The sequence below is a fragment of the Bubalus bubalis genome, chromosome 16, assembly GCF_019923935.1.
Source record: "Bubalus bubalis isolate 160015118507 breed Murrah chromosome 16, NDDB_SH_1, whole genome shotgun sequence".
NCBI classification, from domain to species: Eukaryota; Metazoa; Chordata; class Mammalia; order Artiodactyla; family Bovidae; genus Bubalus; species Bubalus bubalis.
This window is the reverse complement of record NC_059172.1, coordinates 2,033,827-2,056,355: the sequence shown is the minus strand read 5'-3', so window position 1 is coordinate 2,056,355 and position 22,529 is coordinate 2,033,827. Positions and strand designations below refer to the sequence as shown.

The 22,529-nt window shown below is 45.9% G+C and overlaps 1 protein-coding gene across 2 annotated transcripts in view; it reads right to left on the bottom strand.

The window, feature by feature from the left end:
* Positions 1 to 829: 829 nt before the first annotated feature.
* LOC102402141 (glycine N-acyltransferase) overlaps positions 830 to 22,529 on the bottom strand; it is a 63,541-nt gene continuing 41,841 nt past the window's right edge. The window contains exon 6 of one of the 2 annotated variants that reach the window (XM_025266002.3): positions 830 to 2,625. In XM_025266002.3, coding sequence (XP_025121787.3) covers positions 2,592 to 2,625 — 34 coding nt within the window. In that variant the 3' untranslated portion in view covers positions 830 to 2,591. Of the gene's footprint in view, positions 2,626 to 9,024; positions 9,053 to 22,529 lie in introns of those variants that run through there. The other variant, XM_044929079.2, reaches the window with a different exon arrangement.

Genomic DNA, 22,529 nt, shown 5'->3' with positions numbered 1-22,529 from the left:
CTCTTCGCTTTCTGCCATAAGGGTGGTGTCATCTGCATATCTGAAGTTATAGGCAATCATTACATTATAGGCAAACAAATCAGCAAACTGTTGGGAGCTCACACACCAGAGTGGGTTTTGAGGACTCTTTGCTGTGCTTCATGGTTTGGAGAGTCCAGAGTAGGGAAGCCAGTGTGTGTGTTGGTCATTCAGTTGTTTCCAACTCTTTGTGACCCCATGCACATCCCCATGGGGTTCTTCAGCTAAGAGTACTGGGGTGGGTTGCCATGACCTTCTCCTGGGGATTTTCCTGACCAAGGGATAGAACCTGGGTCTCCTGAATTCCAGGCAGATTGTTTACTATGAGAGGCATTAGGGTAGGGAGAGTAGCAGGTAAGGAAGATGTGGCAGAATTTTCCACTCTTTATTTAAATCATTGCTGCATTCATTATTAAGGTGCTTCTAAGGTGGATGACACTGTACCAAGTGAGGAAGATGAAAACCACTGAAGAAAATATAGGAAAGAAATCATTGCAACTTGAGTGGGGAAAAGATTTTTCCATGGGATACCAAAAGCACCATTCATAAAAGCACAAATTAATAAGTTGACTTTGAAGGAAACCAGAACGTTATCCCAAATAGGCTCTTTGACATAATTATTTTGAATTAAATTCAATTATTGACTCATTTGAAAAGACCCTGATGCTGGGAAAGATTGAAGGCATGAGAAGAAGGGGATGACAGAGGATTAGATGGTTGGATAGCATCAGTGACTCAACGGACATGAGTTTGGGTAAACTCTGGGAGTTGGTGATGGACAGGGAGGCCTGGAGTGCTGCACTCCATGGGGTCACAAAGAGTCAGACATGACTGAGCGATTGGACTGAACTGAACTGAACTGCAGAAGCAGCAAACTTGTGCTTGAAATTGTGTGTGTTGGTCACTTAATCATGTCCAACTCTTTGTGACTCCATGGATTGTAGCCCACCAGGCTCCTCTGTCTATGGGATTCTCCAGGTAAGAATACTGGAGTGGGTTGCCATTTCCTTCTCCAGAGGATCTTTCTGACCCATGTATTGAACCCAGATCTCCTGCACTCAGGCAGATTCTTTGCCATCTGAGCTATAGGGAAGTCCCAGCAAACAGAAAAGCTCCTCTTTTTCCGCCTAAAGGCGGAATATAAATTGTACTTTTTCCAAGCCAGATTCTTATCAGCCCAGAGGAATCTGCAAACAAACTTTGCCCCATAATTTTCCTCCTGTATATTTAACTTCTCATATTTTGCCCTCCTTGGAAGCCTAACTTCCTTCACCCTGTCATTTCTCTACAAATTTGTTATTCTTGCTGAAGACACTATGTACGTCGGAGTCCCAGGGCACCGTTTTGAGTTACTTTTGGTTTAGGTCTCTCCTGAACGATGTGCACTTTATGTTTTACTAAACTGTATGTTTTTTCTCTTTTGGGGTTAACATTCTGGTTTCCTTCAAAGTCAACGTATTAATTTGTGCTTTTATGAATGGTGCTTTTGGTATCCCATGGAAAAATCTTTTCCCTACTCAAGTTGCAATGATTTCTTTCCTATATTTTCTTCAGTGGTTTTCATCTTGCTCACTTGGTAAAGTGTCATCCACCTTAGAAGCACCTTAAGAATGACGACAGCAATAATTTAAAATACCAAACGTCTGGTTCTCAAGAAATGGCTCGTTAGCTCTCCATGCAGAGCACAGACTGTCCAGTGGTTGCCAAGAGGTCCTGAGGCCTTCAGCAGTACAGTCAGTAACTGGGGGCTGAGTTTGCCAGACCTATGCTCCCCATCATGGTCCACAGTGGGTTCAGATTATGCATTCTATCACCATGCTACCGTCGTCTCTGTGTCCTAGTCACTCCAGGGAAACTCAGTCTTTTTTTCCCCCTTTCAGGTTTGGGTTTTATTTATTTATTTTAATTGGAGGATAATTGCTTTACAATCATGTATTGGTTTCTGCTGTACAACGCGAATCAGCTATATGTATACACACATTCCCTGCCTCTTGAGCCTCCCTCCACGCCTCCATTCCTCCCCTCCAGTCATCACAGGGCTCAGAGCTGAGCTCCCTGTGCTGAACAGAAGCTTCCCACCAGCTGCCCGCTTTGCGCGCGGCCGTGCGGATACGCCAGTGCGTCTCTCTCCGTTTGCCCCGCCGCCGCCTTCCTCCACTGCGTCCACAAGCCTGTTTTCTCGTCCTGTGTCTCCTTTCTTGCCCTGTGAATAGGCTCGCCAGTACCGTGTTGCTGATTCCATAAGTAGGCATCACGACACTGTGTTTATCTTTCTCTTCCTGACTCACTTCACTTTGTTCAGCACAGCCCTTTCCTCTATTCTCTAACATTAAAAGTTAAGAATCGCATGAGAACTTTCGGCGTGTAGCAGGCTTCCCGGTACTTGAGGTTGTAGAGCAAACATCAAGAGGGCGACCAAGAGCCATCTCTTAGGCATGTCTGTGCCAGCTGCACGCCGGTGCGTCTTACTCACGGTCTCCTGTTGCCCACGTCGTCTCCCTTCCACGCTTTCACCCTGCGGGGTCTGCGAGCAGAACCCCAAGGCCTTCTCCCTCTGCTGTGCCGGGAAGTCACTAACTCGAGTTAGGTCCTATCGCTTCGCCGTTTCTAAAAAAAAGAAAAGAAAAGGATTTGCAGAGACCCCGCAGTTTCTCCTATATGTTTTATCCTCTTCAAACAGCAATTATAGTTTAAGGTGGGGGGGGGGTGGATTTTCCATCTGTTAAATGCTTTTTTATGTTTGCATTTATTTCAAGTGAAAACATACTTTATTGCAGCATCGTTGACTTACAATACTTATATTAGCTTCAGGTGTACTACATAGTGGTCCAAAGTTTTTGTAGCTTGTACTCCATTTAAAGTTGTTAAAGAAGAATGGCCACATTCCCTTTGCTGTACAACACGTCCCTGTAGCTTCTTTATTTTGCACACCATAGTTTGTAACTCCTAACTCCCTACCCCATCCTTCCCCCTTTCCTCATTCCCGTGGGTAACCACCAGTTTGTTCTCTGTATCTGTGACCCATTTCTGTTTCATTATATCTGCTCCCTTTGTTTTACGTTTACTGCTACTGCTAAGTCACTTCAGTTGTGTCCGACCCTGTGCGATCCCATAGACGGCAGCCCACCAGGCTCCCCCGTCCCTGGGATTCTCCAGGCAAGAACACTGGAGTGGGTTGCCATTTCCTCCTCCAGTGCATGAAAGTGAAAAGTGAAAGTGAAGTCGCTCAGTTGTGTCTGATTGTAGTGACCCCATGGACTGCAGCCAACCAGGCTCCTCCGTCCATGGGATTTGCCAGGCAAGAGTACTGGAGTGGGGTGCCAATGCCTTCTCATCGCCTTCTCTTTTACATTTAGGTTCCACATATAAGTGATTACACACAGCATTTGTCTGTCTCTGTCTAACTTATTTCACTAAGCACAATACCCTCCAATTCCTTCATTTTATTTTTTAAGTTTTTTTTTTTTTTTGGATGTGGACCACTTTAAAAGGGTTTTTATTAATTTCTTACAATATTGCTCCTGTTTTATGTTTTGGGTTTTTTTTTTTTTTTTGGCTCACAGGCACGTGACCTCTTAGTTCCCTAACCAGGGATCTAACCTGCACTCCTGGCATTGGAAGAAGAGATTCCAACTACTGAACACCAACAAGGTGCCTCCATCCGTGTAACTGGCAAGACCCCTCTGTTTATGGCTGAATATCACTGCACTCCTGCTGCACTCTTATTAAAGTCGTTGCCCTTATCCTACACCGTGAGCTCCTTGAGGTCAACAAGCTGTCCTATTCTTCTGGGTCTTCCTTCGCTTCCTGCGGAGCCACACCACCAGCAACTAACACACCGAGCAGAAATATGCAAGGAGAACGTGCTTAGCAACAAAGGAGCAGGTGGTGGAGAGGAAGGAAGCTCATCCTCCAAAGCTCCCGAGTCTGTGGAATGAGGTCCGTGTAGTGTTTCAGGAAACAGTTGGTTCAGATGCTAACATTTTTAAAAATAGGTCATTTTGATGCAGAATTTCATTCACAGTTCTCTTGAAATCTCAGATCTGGCCAAAGCAGACCTTCTGCCCATGAGGCAATAATCAGCCAGAGCTGAGTAAGCTGCTGTCCCTCTGGTGGGTCACGTGTTGTCCTGAATGCCCAGGAGTGGAGGTGAGCCCACCACACTCACACCACTGCTTAGTAATTCATCCCTTGTCTGCCACCAGGAGGAATGTATTTCCTCCACTTATGCCCTGGAGGGAAGTCTGACCTGAGTCCAGCGAAGCTTTCTAAATTTACCTTCTTAAAGAAATGTTCTGCCTCTGCCAGGTTTTTTCTGTTTTTGCAATGTATCCTGCATTGGAAAGCGAAAGTCGCTCAGTTGTGTCCGACTCTTTGTGATCCCATGGACTAAGCAAAGACAAACCAAAAGAGTTGAAGTAACTCTTAAGAACAGAAGACACACACACAAACTTCAGTAGAAGAAACAAATACATATCAATAACCCACAACATGAACTGATTAAAGGAGATAACATGATCATACTTAATAAACGAAGGAAAAGCCTTTGATGAAACTGAATGCTTATTTAGGGCTTCCCTGATAACCCAGTTGGTAAAGAATCCGCCTGCAGTGCAGGAGACCTGGGTTCGATCCCTGGGTGGGGAAGGCCCGCTGGAGCAGGGCATGGCTGCCTGCTCCAGTGTTCTTGGGCTTCCCTGTGGCTCAGCTCTGCTACCGATTTGCTCACCTTGCTGCTGTTGTCTAATCACTCAGTCATGTCTGATCCTTTGTGACCGCATGGACCGTAGCCCACCAGGCTCCTTTGTCCATGGGGTTTCCCAGGCAAGAATATGGGAGTGGGCACCCATTTCCTTTTCCAGGGGATCTTCCCGACCCAGGGACCCACCCTGCGGCTCCTGCACTGGCAGGCAAGCTCCTATCCCCTGAGCTGCCTCACTAGACGAGGTCAACTTGTCCTTCGACTTGTTTTCCTTTGGGGAATATCCTGCTTAAACAGAGCCAAGGGTGATTTTATGTAAGTACCCCCCCCCAAAAAAAAAGACCCGGTTTATTCAGGTATTGCAGTGGAATCACATTTCAAGACAAGCAAACTGTGGTTAACAAATAGGCAAGTCCAGAGAATGAAAGGAGAACATTCTTTTATAGAAGAAAGGAGAAAGTTAGGAGGGGTTGCTCTGAACAGAAATTCATTGGAGAAAAGGAGAGTTGGAAGCGGTGGAGGCCCTAACTGGCTGCAGAGCAGGGCAGCCTGCTGTTGCTGGGTGAGAGAGGAAATCCTCCTTGTCTCTGCTGATCCACACAAGCTGCAGTGACGAGCAGGGGCCTGAACACCCTCCCTTCATGGCTTCCAACTCCAGCTCTGAGTAAGCATTCTTTAATTCATCTTCACACTCGTGAGGTGTCAGGGGACCTACCCTGACCGCATAATGACTGCATTTCGTATCTGGAGCAATTAGCCAAGCTCAGACCTACTGAGTTTGTGGTTCCATGGTTAATGCAGTTTTCCAAGAGAACAGGTGGCAAACTCAGGTCTTGCAGGAAAGCAGTTTTTATCTGTTCTGAATCAGGGTCAGACAAGGCCCAGCTCACCAGATTCTGCAGATTCAACCTGCACCAGCGAAATGCCTTTCACTCGGAAAATACCTACAAAGGCTGGAAAGCTGGACGCACATGACTTGTGCAGTTCACCCAAATCATGCTTGGAGCCTTCATGTGTGGTGACCTGAGATTCTCAGGAGAAGCGGAGCGAGGGAGGCGTGCATAGAATCTCTGCAGAGGCTGTGATGCTGTGAATCGTTGCACAGGCCAGACTCGTGGTGCTGCAATCGTATGAGAACCGCGGGCAGTTTATCCTCAGTCCCTCACCTCTCTCCTCCTCGTCTCTTCAGGCTTCTCTCAAGGATCTCAGGGTCTTTATGCTGCCCATTCTGCTAAGCATGTGCAAAGTTACAAATTCCTCCCGGAAACCTCATATTCCCTCAGAATAGCTTGTCTGGGGATAATGAAAGGAATATGGTAAAAAGAAGATTCTATCCTGTCTATTCTATGCATGAGAATGGGCTTCCCTGGTGGTCCTGTACCTAACTAAGACTATGTGCTCCCAATTCAGGGGCCCAGGTTCGATCCCTGGTCAGAGAACGAGATCCCCCTGCCACAACTGGAAGATCCCGCAGGCTGCCACTAAAAACCCTGCACGCTGCTGTGAAGAACTGCACAACCAAGTGCATGGCTGACTGACTGAATGAAGAAAAAAAATGCATGAGTGAAGATAAGGGCAGTGAAATGATCAGCAGAGGCGGAAAACGTCAAGACGAAAAAGCTGCCCTCGCCAGTGGAATCCCCTTTATGGATCTGGAGCCCCACTTAATGGTCCCAGAGAAGGAAATGGTGTTGCTGGGGGCCTGGACCATTACACAGGGTGATCCTGAGTCTCCCTTCTTCCAGCTCTTCTCATTTCCCTAAGGTTTCTTGACCCTTTATCTAGAATAAAGCTTCAGCCAAAAGGCTTGCCTTAGATGGTATCCAGATGCTGAGAACATTGGAGAAATCTCAGGGGGGAAAAAAGTCAAAGACAATATCATATGTTATCTCTTATACACAGAATTTATATGAGAATTTGTATAAGAGACGTCTAAATTTTCATCCCTGGATGTCACTGGGGCTGCCTTGCTGAGTGAATTTTGGCATTTTGGTGGGGATGGGAGGAGCCTGAGATCCAAGATGTACAGGATCCAGACCTTCCACAGCTGCTGTCTGCTGGGATTTGATGGGAATCCTGAGACCTAGACTCTGAGTGACCAGCCTGAGAGCTGTGAATGCCTGGGTACCCAGGACTTTACCCTGGATCTTCTCCTCTCCCATACCTTCTACTGTATCAGATCCAGGCTCTGAATAAGCTGAGCTTTCCCATGTATTCCCATGTGGACCAGGACACCTACTTACACAGAACGTCTGCCAAACCTGAAGTAGATGGATGTGCTCTGTGGATGGCGCCTGAGGAATTGTGTGCCCTCGGAAATTTCTCCAGGGAAAGCAGGGATGTCAGATGAGGACCTGAGGGTTGGGGAGCAGTTCCCTGAAGGCCCAGGGGTGAGGATTTGCTGCTTTCATGGCTGCGGCATGGTTCAATCCCTGCTTGGGGAACTAAGATTCTGCAAGAGGCATGGTGTAACCAAAAAGAATTAAAAAGCAAACAACACAGACCTGGGACTGCCATGTAATTAATGGACATAAAGGTAAATGAGCATCCCCAGCGGCTCACTACTAAAGACTCTGCTTGCCAACGCAGGAGATGCAGGTTTGATGCCTGGGTCAGGAAGATCCCTTGGAGATCCCTTGGAGAAGGACGTGGCAACCCACGGCAGGATTCTTGCCTGAGAAATCGCATGGATAGAAGAGCCTGGTGGGCTACAGTCCTTGGGTCACAAAGAGTTGGACACGACTTAGCGACTATACAACAACATATAAGTAAATATGGAAGACACTAAACTTGCTTACTTGTGTTTCTAGAGTTCCTAGCCAGTGTTTCTCATATAGCTGATGTTCAATAAATCTTCTCTAATGAAAAACATTTAATTAAAAGAAATATTTGCTTAATGTAATTTAAGAACCCTCTAAGCACTGTGGATACATATAAAAAATAGCATAAGCAGAGTACATTGATTTCCTTGAACAAATAACATCTTGGGAACAAGATGGTGTGCAAGCTGTACTTAAACCAAGATGAGATAAAAAACATGCCTGCAGGTGGAACCTGGACCCCGGAGCCTCTGAGCCAGATAGATTGCTGTGTATCCATGGGATGCTTCGACTGTGATCAGTAAGTATTGGTTGGAAGGAACTTTCATTTATTTCTTCTGGGAAGAAGACGGTGTGTTCTATGAGTCAGAAGAAAAATAAAATGGTTTGGTAACCAACAAAATGATAGGTTATGACAGAGACAGTGATCTATGTGCATATGATTTTCTCTCTTTTAATTGTGGCAAAAATCATTTTCTCTTTTTTTTTATTTTTTACTAGAAGAATGGGGAGATATTACATTTCCCAGTAACTCACATAGTTAAAGAGCCTGTGATTAATTACTTGCCAAGGTGGGGACTTCCTTGGTGGTCCAGTGGCTAAAACTCCACCCTCCCAATGAAGAGGTCCTGGGTTCAATCCTTGGTCCAAGGAACTGAATCCCACATGAGGCAAGTAAGACCTCTCATGGTGCAATGAAGATCCAGTGCTGGCAAGTAAACAAATATTAAAAAAAACACAACAACAGAGGAACCAAAAAGAGTCAGAGAGAGACTGTGGGCAACACATAGTTCAGTTCAGTCGCTCAGTCGTGTCCGACTCTTTGCGACCCCATGAATCGCAGCATGCCAGGCCTCCCTGTCCATCACCAACTCCCAGAGTTTACCCAAACTCATGTTCATTGACTCGGTGATGCCATCCAGCCATCTCATCCTCTGTCGTCCCCTTCTCCCCACCATCCTCAATCCCTCCCAGCATCAGGGTTTTTTCCAATGAGTCAGCTCTCCGCATCAGGTGGCCAAAGTATTGGAATTTCAGCTTCGACATCAGTCCTTCCAATGAACACCCAGGACTGATCTCCTTTAGGATGGACTGGTTGGATCTCCTTGCAGTCTAAGGGAGTCTCAAGAGTCTTCTCCAACACCACAGTTCAAAAGCATCAATTCTTCAGCGCTCAGCATTCTTCACAGTCCAACTCTCACATCCATACATTACCACTGGAAAAACCATAGCCTTGACTAGACGGACCTTTGTTGGCAAAGTAATGTCTTTGCTTTTGAATATGCTGTCTAGGTTGGTCATAACTTTCCTTCCAAGGAGTAAGCGTCTTTTAATTTCATGGCTGCAGTCACCATCTGCAGTCACCATCAATATTTTTGGAGCCCCCAAAATAGCCTATCACTGTTTCCCCATCTATTTGCCGTGAAGTGATGTGACCAGATGCAGTGATCTAGACATAAATCCTTACCTAATCTGCGGAGGGACTTCCTTTCGCTCTTGCTATGTTCTGTTCCTAAGGAATGAACAAATGTTCACTGTATGGAATGAACAAATGAACAAATTTTCACAGTGAAAAGCAAGCTATAAAATACATAAACTTTTTTTTTTTAAGTATTTGCCAATGGGAACAATACCACAAGTGACGGTCACCTCGGCTGCCAAGCAGTTCAGAGTGGATGTAAGGTTTTCCACACTCTGTCTCCACTCACATGACTGAAATAAAAAAAGGCTTTGCAGGATGTGAGGGCGAGCACTGTGGCTTCTGTTCCGAGTTGGAAAATGGGAAAGTCGCGGGCTCACCAAACAGCCTGCCAACTGTTTTGCTGTCTGCACTGCCCTCTGCTGGTCTGTGGTGCCCATGACATGGAGGAGCATTCCGGGCTTTCAGAATGGAATCCCCTGGGCCATTTACTTCATTGTCACTCGACTTTTAAACACGGGGAGGGGGTGGGGAGGAAAGGTAGGGAAGGAGAGGGTGGGATATTTACCATGTTGGGTGATAGCTCAGGATTCCCATCAGATCCCAACATATAGAAGCTGGGAAAGTCTGGATCCTGTCCTTCATAAATCTCAGGCTCCTCTCAGTTCAGTTTGGTTCAGCCGCCCAATTCTATCTGACTCTTTGTGACCCCATGGACCGCAGCACGCCAGGCCTCCCTGTCCATCACCAACTCCCAGAGCTTGCTCAGACTCATGTCCATTGAGTTGTTGATGCCATCCAACCATCTCATCCTCTGTCGTCCCCTTCTCCTCCCGCCTTCAATCTTTCCCAGCATCAGTCTTTTCCAATGAGTCAGCTCTTCGCATCAGGTGGCCAAAGTATCGGAGTTTCAGCTTCAGCATCAGTCCTTCCAATGAATATTCAGGACTGATGTCCTTTAGGGTGGACTGGTTGGATCTCCCTGCAGTCCAAGGGACTCTCAAGAGTCTTCTCCAACACCACAGTTCAAAAGCATCAATTCTTCAGTGCTCAACTTTCTCTTCTTCCCACCAAAGTGCCAAAATGCACTCACCACGGCAGCACAGGGATATCCAGGGATGAAAGCTTAGACATACCTTATATAAATTCAACATGTAAGAGCTGGCACGTGGTATTTGCCTGTCTCTGTCTGACTTACTTCATTTAGTATAATAATCTCTAGGTCTGCCCGTGTTGCTGCAAGTGATGTTGTCTCATACTTTCTTTACGGCTGATAAATATTCCAAACTTTTTATGACTGAGAAATGCTGCATCTCCTTTAGCCATTCATTTGTTGTTGGACACTTGGGTTGGAGAAGCAAGATGTTTTCTTTGGCCGTGGGGCAGTTTTCAAAGGCCATTCCTGCTGATCCCTACCAAAAGTCTTGAGTTCTGAGCAGGAAGAGCATGATAGCTTTACCATCTTTGAGATGAAGACACTAGATGATGAAGATGAAGAGCTATTTGGCCTAACTCCCATAATTAATAAGTGGCAGAATCAGTCCTTAAAAGACAGAATTATTGAATGCTAGTCCTGGAAAAAGCATGCAAATCATCTGACCCACATATTTCATAATATACAGAAACAGATCTCTGGAGAGAGGAAGTAACTTTTTGTGGTCTCAGATCTAGTTTTAGAATTATTTTTTTTATGGCTATTTATGTAAAATAAAATGCTACCTCCTTAGTGCCTGGCACCGAGTCTGGCTATTAGCAGGCATTGAATGAGGAGCAACTGAGCACCAATGATTCTAAAGTCTCCTCCCACGACCCCCTTAGTCCAAAGAATATTGATCATAGCTGATGTCCATACAGACGTTGTTTGGAAAATGCTGGTATATGATTTGGCACATTATTTACATAAATACCACGTCAGTATGTACTGTGAGCTAAGTCGCTTCAATCATGTCCGACTCTTTGCGATCCTATGGACTATAGCCTGCCAGGCTCCTCTGTCCATGGGATTCTCCAGACAAGGACACTGGAATGGGTTGCCATGCGCTCCTCCAGGGGATCTTCCCGACCCAGGGATCAACCAGCTTCTCTCATGTCTCCTTCATTGGCAGGTGGGTTCTTCACCACTAGCGCTTGCCTGGGAAGCCCTACCCTATCAGTATATCGTCCCTAATATCTGAGACAATAACCAAAGCTAATGCTGGACATACGTGTGCACACGGGTTTGACTTAAGAACCTGTAAAAATCACTGCTGACTTGAAATCTCATCTGAAACAGGGGGAAATGTTGCAGAGTCAGATAAACAGGAATCAGGCAAGCCTCAGCTCTACTATTTACAGGTCTTTGCTCATCCTTTCTAGGCCTCTGCTCCTTTGTTCATAACCACTGAATATTGGTATATCCTTCCAGGGATATTATGAGGGGAAGGTGAATGGACATAACTCAGGGTGTGGTGGCCCCCATGGACTGTGTTAGAGGTTGAGTCTCGCACTTCCCCACAGAAGGTCGCATCTCCACCTTCATAAACTCAGGACTTTTTTTGTTTGTTTTCACGCATGGATTTCTCCCGTGTCCTCAGCATCTGGATACCATCTAAAGCAAGCATTTTGGCTGAAGCTTTATAAAGGACCAAGAAACATTAGGGAAATGAGAAGAGCTGGGAGAAGGGAGACTCAGAATCACCCTGCATCATCATTTCCTTCCCTGGGACCATTGAGCAGGTCTCCAGATCCATAAAGGGGATCCCACTGGTGAGGGACAGCTTTTTCCTCTTGAAGTTTCCCCTTCGGTCGGGCATTTCATTGCCCTTACTTCACGAGCGATGCCCACGTTTGTTTCATTGGCTCACTTGGTCCTGTTGTTCTTCGCTGCAGCCTGCAGGGTCCTTAGCTGCAGGATGTGGAATCTATCAGCTGTGTCGTGTGGGGTCTCGTTCTCCAACCAGGCATTGAACCTGAGCCCCCTGCTTTGGGGTCCTGGAGTCTTAGGCACTGGACCACTGGGAAAGTCAACACTCATGCATTTGAAAGGATAGAACTTTATTATTATTTTTTATATCAACTTTCCTTTCATTATCCCCAGATAAGCTATTCTGAGGGAATGTTCTGGGAGGAATTTGTGACTTTGCACATGCTTAGCAGAATGGGTGGCATAAAGACCCTGAGATCCTTGAGAGAAGCCTGAAGGGACGAGGAGGAGAGAGATGAGGGACTGAGGATAAACTGCCTGTCGTTCTCATACGATTGCAGCACCACGAGTCTGGCCTGTGCAACGATTCACAGCATCACAGCCTCTGCAGAGATTCTATGCACGCCTCCCTCGCTCCACTTCTCCTGAGAATCTCAGGTCACCACACATGAAAGCTCCTTGCTTTTGGCCAAGTGTGTTTTGGGCCATACTTGGCCCAAACTGCGTGAGGCATGTGTATGCAGCTTTCCAGCCTTCGTAGGTATTTTCCAAGTGAAAGGCATTTCGTTGATGCACATAGAGTCTGCAGACTCCGGTGAGCTGGGCCTTGTCTGACCCTGATTCAGGACAAATAAAAAATGTTTTCCTGTAAGACCTGGTTTTGCAATCTGTTCTCTTGGAAAGCTGTGCATTGACCTCTGAACCACAAACTCAGTAGGTCTTTCTTCAGTGCGGGCACGTTCAGTCATGTCTGACTCTTTGTGACCCCATGCATGGACTGTAGCCTGCCAGGCTCCTCTGTCCTTGGAATTCTCCAGGCAAGAATAATGGAGTGGGTAGCCATTCTCTTCTCCAAGGGATCTTCCCCACCCAGGGATCGAACCCGAGTCTCTCACAGTGCAGACAGATTCTTTACCGTCTGAGTCACTAGGGAAGTCCTCAGTAGATCTGAGCTGGGCTAATTGCTCCAGATCAGAAATGCAGGCATTGTGCGGTCAGTGTAGTTCCCCTAACACATCATGAGTGTGAAGATGAATTAAAGAATGCTTGTTCAAAGCTGGAGTTGGGAAGCTGTGAAGGGAGGGCATTCAGGCCCATGCTCGTCACTGCAGCTTGCGTGGATCAGCAGGGACAAGGAGGATTTCCTCTCTCACCCAGCAACAGCAGGCTGCCCTGGTCTGCAGCCAGTTACGGAGAAGGCACTGGCGACCCCCTCTAGCACTCTTGCCTGGAAAATCCCGTGGATGGAGGAGCCTGGTGGGCTGCAGTCCATGGGGTCGCAAAGAGTCGGACATGACTGAGCGACTTCACTTTCACTTTTCACTTTCATGCTTTGGAGAAGGAAATGACAACCCACTCCAGTGTTCTTGCCTGGAGAATCCCAGGGACAGCGGAGCCTGGTGGGCTGCCATCTATGGGGTCACACAGAGTCGGACACGACTGAAGCGACTTACCAGCAGCAGCAGCCAGTTAGGGCCTCCACCACTTCCAACTCTCCTTTTCTCCAGTGAATTTCTATTCAGAGCAACCCCTCCTAACTTTCTCCTTTCTTCAATTAAAGAATGCTCTCCTTTTATCCTCTGGGTTGTCTCTGTTTTAACCAGTTTGCTTCTCCTGAAATTCCTCGCTGTATGCGCAATCAGTTGCTAAGTCATTGTGACCCCATGGACTGTAACCTCCCAGGCTCCTCTGTCCATGGAATTTCCCAGGAGAGAATACTGGGCGTGTGTTGCCATTTCTTTCATCAGGGGATCTTCCCGACCCAGGGATTGAACCCTCGTCTCTTGCATCTTCTGCATTGGCAGGTGGATTCTTTATTACTGAGCCACATGGGAGGCCTCAGTTCCTCTGCTATTCTGGAATAAACTCTCTTGCGCACTTTTTCTTTTTTTAAAACATAAACTTGCCCTTTGCTATGTTTAAGGTTGATATTTCAAAAAGAAGAGCAAGTGAAAGGGCAAATTGACCTTGTCTAGTGAGCAAATAGTCAAAAAGGAATGTATAATGTGTTGCAAAAATATCTTTACCAGGAGAAAAATTAACAGGGACAGAAAATTTAAAAAGGTGGGGGAGGCAAATACATTTAGAAAGCTCTATTGGACTCACGTCAGACTTTCCTCCAGGGCGTGAGTGGAGGAAACTCACATTTCTCCTGGTGGCAGACAGGGGATGAATTACTAAGCAGTGGTGTGAGTGTGGTGGGCTCACCTCCACTCCATGGTGTTCAGGACAACACGTGACCCACCAGAGGGACAGCAGCTTACTCAGCTCTGGCTGATTATTGCCTCATGGGCAGAAGGTCTGCTTTGGCCAGACCTGAGATTTCAAGAGAACTGTGAATGAAATTCTGCATCAAAATGACCTATTTTTAAAAATGTTAGCATCTGAACCAACTGTTTCCTGAAACACTACACGGACCTCATTCCACAGACTCGGGAGCTTTGGAGGATGAGCTTCCTTCCTCTCCACCACCTGCTCCTTTGTTGCTAAGCACGTTCTCCTTGCATATTTCTGCTCGGTGTGTTAGTTGCTGGTGGTGTGGCTCCGCAGGAAGCGAAGGAAGACCCAGAAGAATAGGACAGCTTGTTGACCTCAAGGAGCTCACGGTGTAGGATAAGGGCAACGACTTTAATAAGAGTGCAGCAGGAGTGCAGTGATATTCAGCCATAAACAGAGGGGTCTTGCTGATTACAACACGGATGGAGGGATTTCCCTGATGGTTCAGTGTCTGGAATTTCTCCTTCCAATGCAGGGGGTGCAGCTTGGATCCCTGGTTGGGGAGCTAGGATCCCATGTGCCTCTGGGCCAAAAAACCAAAATATAAAGCAGAAGCAATATTGCAACAAATTCAACAAAGAGTTTTAAAATGGTCCACATAATAATAATAATAATAATAAACGTTTAAAAAGGCAGACGGAATTGGAGGGTTTTGTGCTCAGTGAAATAAGTCAGAGAAAGACGAGTACGGTGTGCTGTCGCTTACATGCCGTTGTTCAGTCGCTCAGTCATGTCCTACTCTTTGCAACCCCATGAACTGCAGCACAGTAGGTTTCCCTGTCCTTCACAGTCTCTTGGAGTTTGCTCAAACTCTTGTCCATTGAGTCGGTGATGCCATCCAACCATCTCATCCTCTGTCATCCCCTTCTCCTCCCGCCTTCACCCTTTCCCAGCATCACGGTCTTTTCCAATGAGTCAGTTCTTTGCATCAGGTGACCAAAGTACTGGAGTTTCAGCTTCAGCATCAGTCCTTCCAATGAAGGACTGAACTCCCTTAGGATGGACTGGTTGGATCTCCTTGCAGTCCAAGGGACTCTCAAGAGTTTTCTCCAGCACCACAGTTCGGAAGCGTCACGTCTTCAGCGCTCAGCCTTCTTTATGACTCAGAGAGAGAGTAGGTCAATTGTCCAAAGCCCCAAAACTTGTCCAAACCCCAAAGCCCCATGAGTTTTGGGTGAAGCAGTCTGGCTCTAGAGGCTATGCGCTTACCCACCACACTTGACTCTCCAGGGCCACAAAATTTGGCTCACAAGTACCAAAAATTGGGTAGATTCAAACACATTTATTTTCTCACAGTTCTGGAATCTAACAGGCCAAAATCAAGGTGTGGGCAGGGTGATGCTTCCTCTGAAAGCTTTGGGGGAGAAGCCTTCCTTGCCTCTTCCAAGCCCCTGGCTGCCACCAGTCCTCAGTGTTCCTGGGTTGGCTGATGCCTCGTTCCAGTCTCTGTGTCACTCCAAGGAGCTCTCTCTGTTCTCCCTGTGTGTCCGTGTCCCCACGTGGCCCCTTCCCCTCTGTATGTCTCTCTCCTCTTATGGAGACACTAATCAGTTCAATCCCCTATCACTCCAGCCTAACTCACTCACCGCCAAGAACTCTGCAGGTGTACCTTATTTTATGCCCTATGCTTTTTCATTTTATTCTATTCCTTTGCTATGTGTCCATATGTATAGGAGTTATGCAATATCATGGAGCTGCATCAGAGTTGACATTTCCTTCCCCATTGCTGGACCCTCGGATTTTATTCAGTCTTTGCTCATGTTTGTGTAGCTTTATCAAAATCTGCTGAGAGCTCTTTTCCTTTTTGAATTGTTTTCCTTGGATGAATTTCCTCTTCTGGGAATAATTGGGTCAAAGATTCTGAGTTTCACCCTGAAGGCATTGCCTGTTGCTCTCCTCTGCCAGCTCACAGTGAGTGTGTCCAGTGTCATGAACAATCTCAGTCTCAGTTGTTTTCAATCTACCTTATATTATGAGGCCCAATGCTTGGCTGTTGGTTTGAGTGGGCATCCCTGGAGGGTGCTTCCGAATCCTATACTTTTCAGGAAATTCATTACTATCACACCCCACAGATTTATCTGGAGGGTTATTGGAGTATAGTTGATTTACAGAGTTGTGTTAATTTTGGCCGTACAGCAAAATGATTGATATATGTATACATAAATATGCCTTTTCCTATTCTTTTCCCTTGTAGTTTATCACAGCATGTTGACTATCTTTCCATGTGCTGTACAGTAAGATCTTGTTTATTCATTCTATATAAAGTAGTTTGCCTCTGCTAACCCCAACGCCCAATCCATCCCTCTTCTCCTCCTCCTAGCAAGCGAAAGTCTGTTCTCGATGTCTATGATTCTTTCTATTTCATAGATACGTTCACTTGTATTGTATTTTAGGTTCCACCGGTAAGTGATATCATACTGTATTTTTCTTTCTCTTCCTGCCTTACTCTGCTTTATATGACAATTTCTAGGTCCATTCATGTTGCTGCAAATGGCACTATTTCATTCTTTTTTATGACTGAGGCACCCCACTCCAGTACTCTTGCCTGGAAAATCCCGTGGACGGAGGAGCCTGGTAGGCTGCAGTCCATGGGGTTGCTAAGAGTTGGACACGACTGAGCGACTTCACTTTCACTGCATTGGAGAAGGAAATGGCAACCCACTCCAGTGTTCTTGCCTGGAGAATCCCAGGGATGGGGGAGCCTGGTGGGCTGCCGTCTATGGGGTCGCACAGAGTCGGACACGACTGAAGTGACTCAGCAGCAGCAGCAGCAATATTCCATTATGTGCATATTTCCTGCATCATTATTATGCACTCATCTCTCGGTGGACATTTAGGTTGTCTGTGTCTTAACTATGTAAATAGTGCTGCTATAAGCATAGGGGGCATGTATCTTTCTGAATTATAATTTTGTCTGGGTATATGCCCAGGAGTGAGACTGTTGGGTCAAATGGCATCTCTGTCTGTAGTTTTATGAGGAACCTCCATACTGTTTTCCAGAGGAGCTTCACCAACTACATTTACCTTCCCACCAACAGTGCAGGAGGGTTCCCTCTTCTCCACACCCTCTCCAGCATTTATTATTTGCAGACTTTGTAATGATGGGTATTCTGACCTCCCAGATTTGACTTGCATCTCTGCATCTTATATTTATGTAACTTTCTTGTGAATTACCCTGAGATAAAAGATAAGATCAGCCTTCATGAACTCTATATTTTTTAATAGTCTTCAGTTCAGTTCAGTTGCTCAGTTGTGTCTGACTCTTTGGGACCCCATGAACCGCAGCACACCAGGCCTCCCTGTCCATCACCCACTCCCAGAGTCCATCCAAACCCATGTCCGTTGAGCTGGTGATGCCATCCAACCGTCTCGTCCTCTGTGTCCCCTTCTCCTCTTGCCCTCAATCTTTCCCAGCATCAGGGTCTTTTCAAATGAGTCAGCTCTCTGCATCAGGTAGCCAAAGTATTGGAGTTTCAGCTTCAACATCAGTCCTTCCAATGAACACCCAGGACTGATCTCCTTTAGGATGGACTGGTTGGACCTCCTTGCAGTCCAAGGGACTCTCAAGAGTCTTCTCCAACACCACAGTTCAAAAGCATCAATTCTTCTGCACTCAGCTTTCTTTATAGTCCAACTCTCACATCCATACATGACTACTGGAAAAATCATAGCCTTGACTAGACGAACCTTTGTTGGCAAAGTAATGTCTCTGCTTTTGAATATGCTATCTAGGTTGGTCATAACTTTCCTTCCAAGGAGTAAGTGTCTTTTAATTTCATGGCTGCAATCACCATCTGTAGTGATTTTGGAGCCCAGAAAAATAAAGTCTGACACTGTTTCCACTGTTTCCCCATCTATTTCCCATGAAGTGGTGGGACCAGATGCCATGATCTTTGTTTTCTGAATGTTGAGCTTTAAGCCAACTTTTTCACTCTCTACTTTCACTTTCATCAAGAGGCTTTTGAGTTCTTTTTCACTTTCTGCCATAAGGGTGGTGTCATCTGCATACCACTTCTCCCAGAAATCTTGATTTCAGCTTGTGTTTCTTCCAGCCCAGCATTTCTCATGATGTACTCTGCATAGAAGTTAAATAAGCAGGGTGACAATATACAGCCTTGACGTACTCCTTTTCCTATTTGGAACCAGTCTGTTGTTCCATGTCCAGTTCTAACTGTTGCTTCCTGACCTGCATACAGATTTCTCAAGAGGCAGTTCAAGTGGTCTGGTATTCCCATCGCTTTCAGAATTTTCCACAGTTTATTGTGATCCACACAGTCAAAGGCTTTGGCACAGTCAATCAAGCAGAAATAGATGTTTTTCTGGAACTCTCTTGCTTTTTCCATGATCCAGTGGATGTTGGCAATTTGATCTCTGGTTCCTCTGCCTTATCTAAAACCAGCTTGAACATCAGGAAGTTCACGGTTCACGTATTGTTGAAGCCTGGCTTGGAGAATTTTGAGCATTACTTTATTAGCGTGTGAGATGAGTGCAATTGTGCAATAGTTTGAGCATTCTTTGGCATTGCCTTTCTTTGGGATTGGAATGAAAACTGACCTTTTCCAGTCCTGTGGCCACTGCTGAGTTTTCCAAATTTGCTGGCATATTGAGTGCAGCACTTTCACAGCATCATCTTTTAGAATTTGAAATAGCTCAACTGAAATTCCATCACCTCCACTAGCTTTGTTCATAGTGATGCTTCCTAAGGCCCACCTGACTTCACATTCTAGGATATCCAGCTCTAGGTGAGTGGGAGTGATCACACCTTCATGATTATCTGAGTCGTGAAGATCTTTTTTGTACAGTTCTTCTGTGTATTCTTGCCACCTCTTCTTAATATCTTCTGCTTCTGTTAGGTCCATATGATTTCTCTTCTTTATTGATCCCGTCTTTGCATGGAATGTTCCCTTGATATCTCTAATTTTCTTGAGGAGATCTGTAGTCTTTCCCATTCTCTTGTTTTCCTCTATTTCTTTGCATTGATCGCTGATAGTCTTAAGTAGTCTTAAGATCCTTAGGTGCTTTATAGTCTTAAGATCCTCAGAAACAAGACAAGGGTGCCTGCACATTGGTCTGGACTTTTCTTCAAGACATATCTTAGTACAATGTAACTGAAAATATTTCCCATATCCAGCATATATCTATACACTCAATACATGTATGTTGATTGGATTAATCTATCTATCTATGCCTCTGAAAGTTAGAATAATTGGACAGGTGATTAGAAGCATTTTGTGCCTTAACTCATTCTCACCATCCACCTACTGAGGGCATATTATGTGCCAGGTACAGTGATAAGCATAATGGGTAGGATAAGAAGAGCTTCCTGTCCCAGAAGAGAACACAGTCTGGAAAAACAAACTCTAGCCTGATGTAGCAAATTCTGACATGGAGATATGCATAAGCACTTGTGAGAGCAGAGAAAAGGGAGTGGTTACTCTGTCTAAAGTAAGAAATAAGAGGATTTCCCTAAGTGGTCCAGTGGTTAAGAATCCATCTGCTAATGCTCTGGGAAGATCTGCTCTGGGAAGATCCCACATTTTGTGGGGCAACTAAGCCTACAACTACTGAGCCCACATACCCAAACGACGGAAGCCTGCATGCCTAGAGCTCGTCCTTCACAACAAGAGAAGCCATCACAATGAGGAGCCCGCAACCAGAGAGCGGCCCCTGCTCGCCCAATCGAGAGAAAGCCCACTGCAGCTTTGAAGGCCCCGTGCAGCCAAAAAATAAATTAAAAATTTTTTAAAGTAAAAAACAAGAAAGGGAGTCAGGAGGGGTGACAGGCCCTTCAGCTCGACTTGGATAAAGGGTGATTGGAAGCTGAACTCAGAAGAGAGGAATTAGGTAATTACAAACAAGGAGCAAAATGCAAAAGGAACAGAGGTGTTGAAAAAGCAGACACTACCCTGAAGAAACGTCCTGTGGCCTGATGTGGTGAGGAGCAGCCACAGAAGAGTCTAGGAAAGTAGGCCAGAGCCAGGTGGCAAATAAGACCCTCATACATTTCCTAAGTGGATCTCAGAGAGTTCAGCAGCCACGGTCAAGGTGACCACAGCCTTCATGGTCTGGCTAAGTCTCTTCCCACCTCAAGAAGGAGATCCAAGGGTAAATCAAGCATGTGCCGTTCTCTTCAAATGATGGACAAGAAGCTGGAAAGGAGACGGGAGCACACACACAAAAAAATCAGGGACATTCGCCAGTCCTCACATTGCCCAACCTGGTAAGGCAGCAGGATCCAAAAATAGAGTGAAGTCTTTGTAGCGTAGAGATGGTTTTCCATAGAAATGAACTGATATTGGTTTCATTTCTGCAAATCAGACCTTCCACGACCATCCTGAAGAAATCAGGAGGAGCAGAGCTGAAAGGAAGAGGCTCTGGGAAGTCAAAGTAAATGAAGAAGAAGCCAGTAGGAACTGATGGCTTGGAGCTAAACCCTTAACTCTACAGATAACTTGTAGTCAAAGGCCCTGTGAACGCAGGAGAACTCCGACAAAATCATGTGCATTGTCTGTTGCAGCAGGAGAGACAGTGCACTAGCCAGGAAAGAGGGTGCGTCTCAGGAAGAGGATGTCAGAAGGGGCTTGAGAGGCAGCTGATGGGAAAAGGGTCCACGCCTTGGGAGCCACATGGCTTGGATACTTCTAGGAAGCATTGCAGTTCTGTTTAAGGCTGTTATCCATGAAGCAGAGGGCAAAAATCAGAGGGAGAGGAGTAGCAGCCTCTTGTTACCTATTTGGAACCCCAGAACAAATACCTTCAGAATTTGTGGTTTGGGCTGAAAGAGCTATTATAACAGACTAATTTCTACCATAGTGTTGTAGGGAAGAACCAATTCTGTCTCTCCCTACTGCAGGGTTCCCAAGCCCCTCTTCCCTTGCTGACTTCAGGGCCTTTCTGGGGGCGATGCTTTAGCTGGTGCTCAAGTATAAAACAGAGAAGGCAATGGCAAGCCACTCCAGTATTCTTGCCTAAAAAATCCCATGGATGGAGGAGCCTGGTAGGCTGCAGTCCATGGGGTCGCTAAGAGCCGGACGCGACTGAGCGACTTCACTTTCACTTTTCACTTTCACACAATGGAGAAGGAAATGGCAACCCACTCCAGTGTTCTCGCCTGGAGAATCCCAGGGATGGCAGAGCCTGGTGGGCTGCTGTCTATGGGGTAGCACAGAGTTGGACATGACTGAAGCGACTTAGCAGCAGCAGCAGCAAGTATAAAAAGCAGAGCTTTTATTCTGATGTGTTAAGAAAGCTGTGGTGTGGTGTTAAGGACCGTGGTGGTCCCAAGTCTTAAGCTGATATCATTCTCTTTCCTTCTATTTCCCTTCAAGTAGGCACTCTTCCTCTGGCAGTGTTGGGGCAGTCTTCCCAGAGAGACTCAGAGATGAATTGTCTGGTGGCCTCACCAATGAGACTCCCACAAGACCCTTAGTCATGTTACGGAGGATTCAAATAACTTGAAATAATGTGCTGCTGGCAAGTAAGAGCCCAGTCTCCTCCCTACACAGAGCCTCCCCGACTTCTGTCCCTGGTAAACAAACTCCTCTCTCCTATACTGCTTTCATGGACCACATAGATTAAGCTTCCACAACCAAACAGAGAATCTCTTTATTATATGTGGACAGGAGGAGGGAGATTAAGAAAGCTCAGCTTTCAGAAATGTAATAAAAACCTGTCACTTGCTATCTGCTTCTAAAGGATGGTCATTAGCCACTGTAGTTGCTGACCTTCAACACACCCCTTGAAAAGATTTCAGGGTGGAGATCAAGAATGAGTCACTCATGCTCTGGGAAAGTTGGCAGAACAGGTCTTCAGAGAGTTAGACATTTTCAGGGAAATGTTTATGAACTCCAATTCCTGTGTCTTTCCATACTCCTAAAATCACTAAAATCATTCACCGAGGTATCTGTTCATCATGCCTAACAGTGATCTACCAAGAAGCATGCTTGGTTGCAAGCGCCCCTGCTCTAAAATCACATACACACTGGTCTCCCCCTTTACCTTTTCATTTTTTAAAACTTTTTTTTTTTTAAGTATAATTGATTGGACTGCAAGGAGATCCAGCCAGTCCATCCTAAAGGAGGTCAGTCCTGAATATTCACTGGAGGTACTGATGCTGAAGCTGAAACTCCAATACTTTGGGCACCTGATGCAAAGAACTGACTCATTTGAAAAGACCCTGATGCTGGGAAAGATTGAAGGTGAGAGGAGAAGCGGACGACAGAGGATGAGATGGTTGGATGCATCACCGACTCAATGGACATGAGTTTGGGTAAGCTCTGGGAGTTGGTGACGGACAGGGAGGCCTGGCGTGCTGCAGTCCATAGGGTTGCAAAGAGTCAGACATGACTGAGCGACTGAACTGAACTGAACTGGATTATGTTAGTTTCAGTT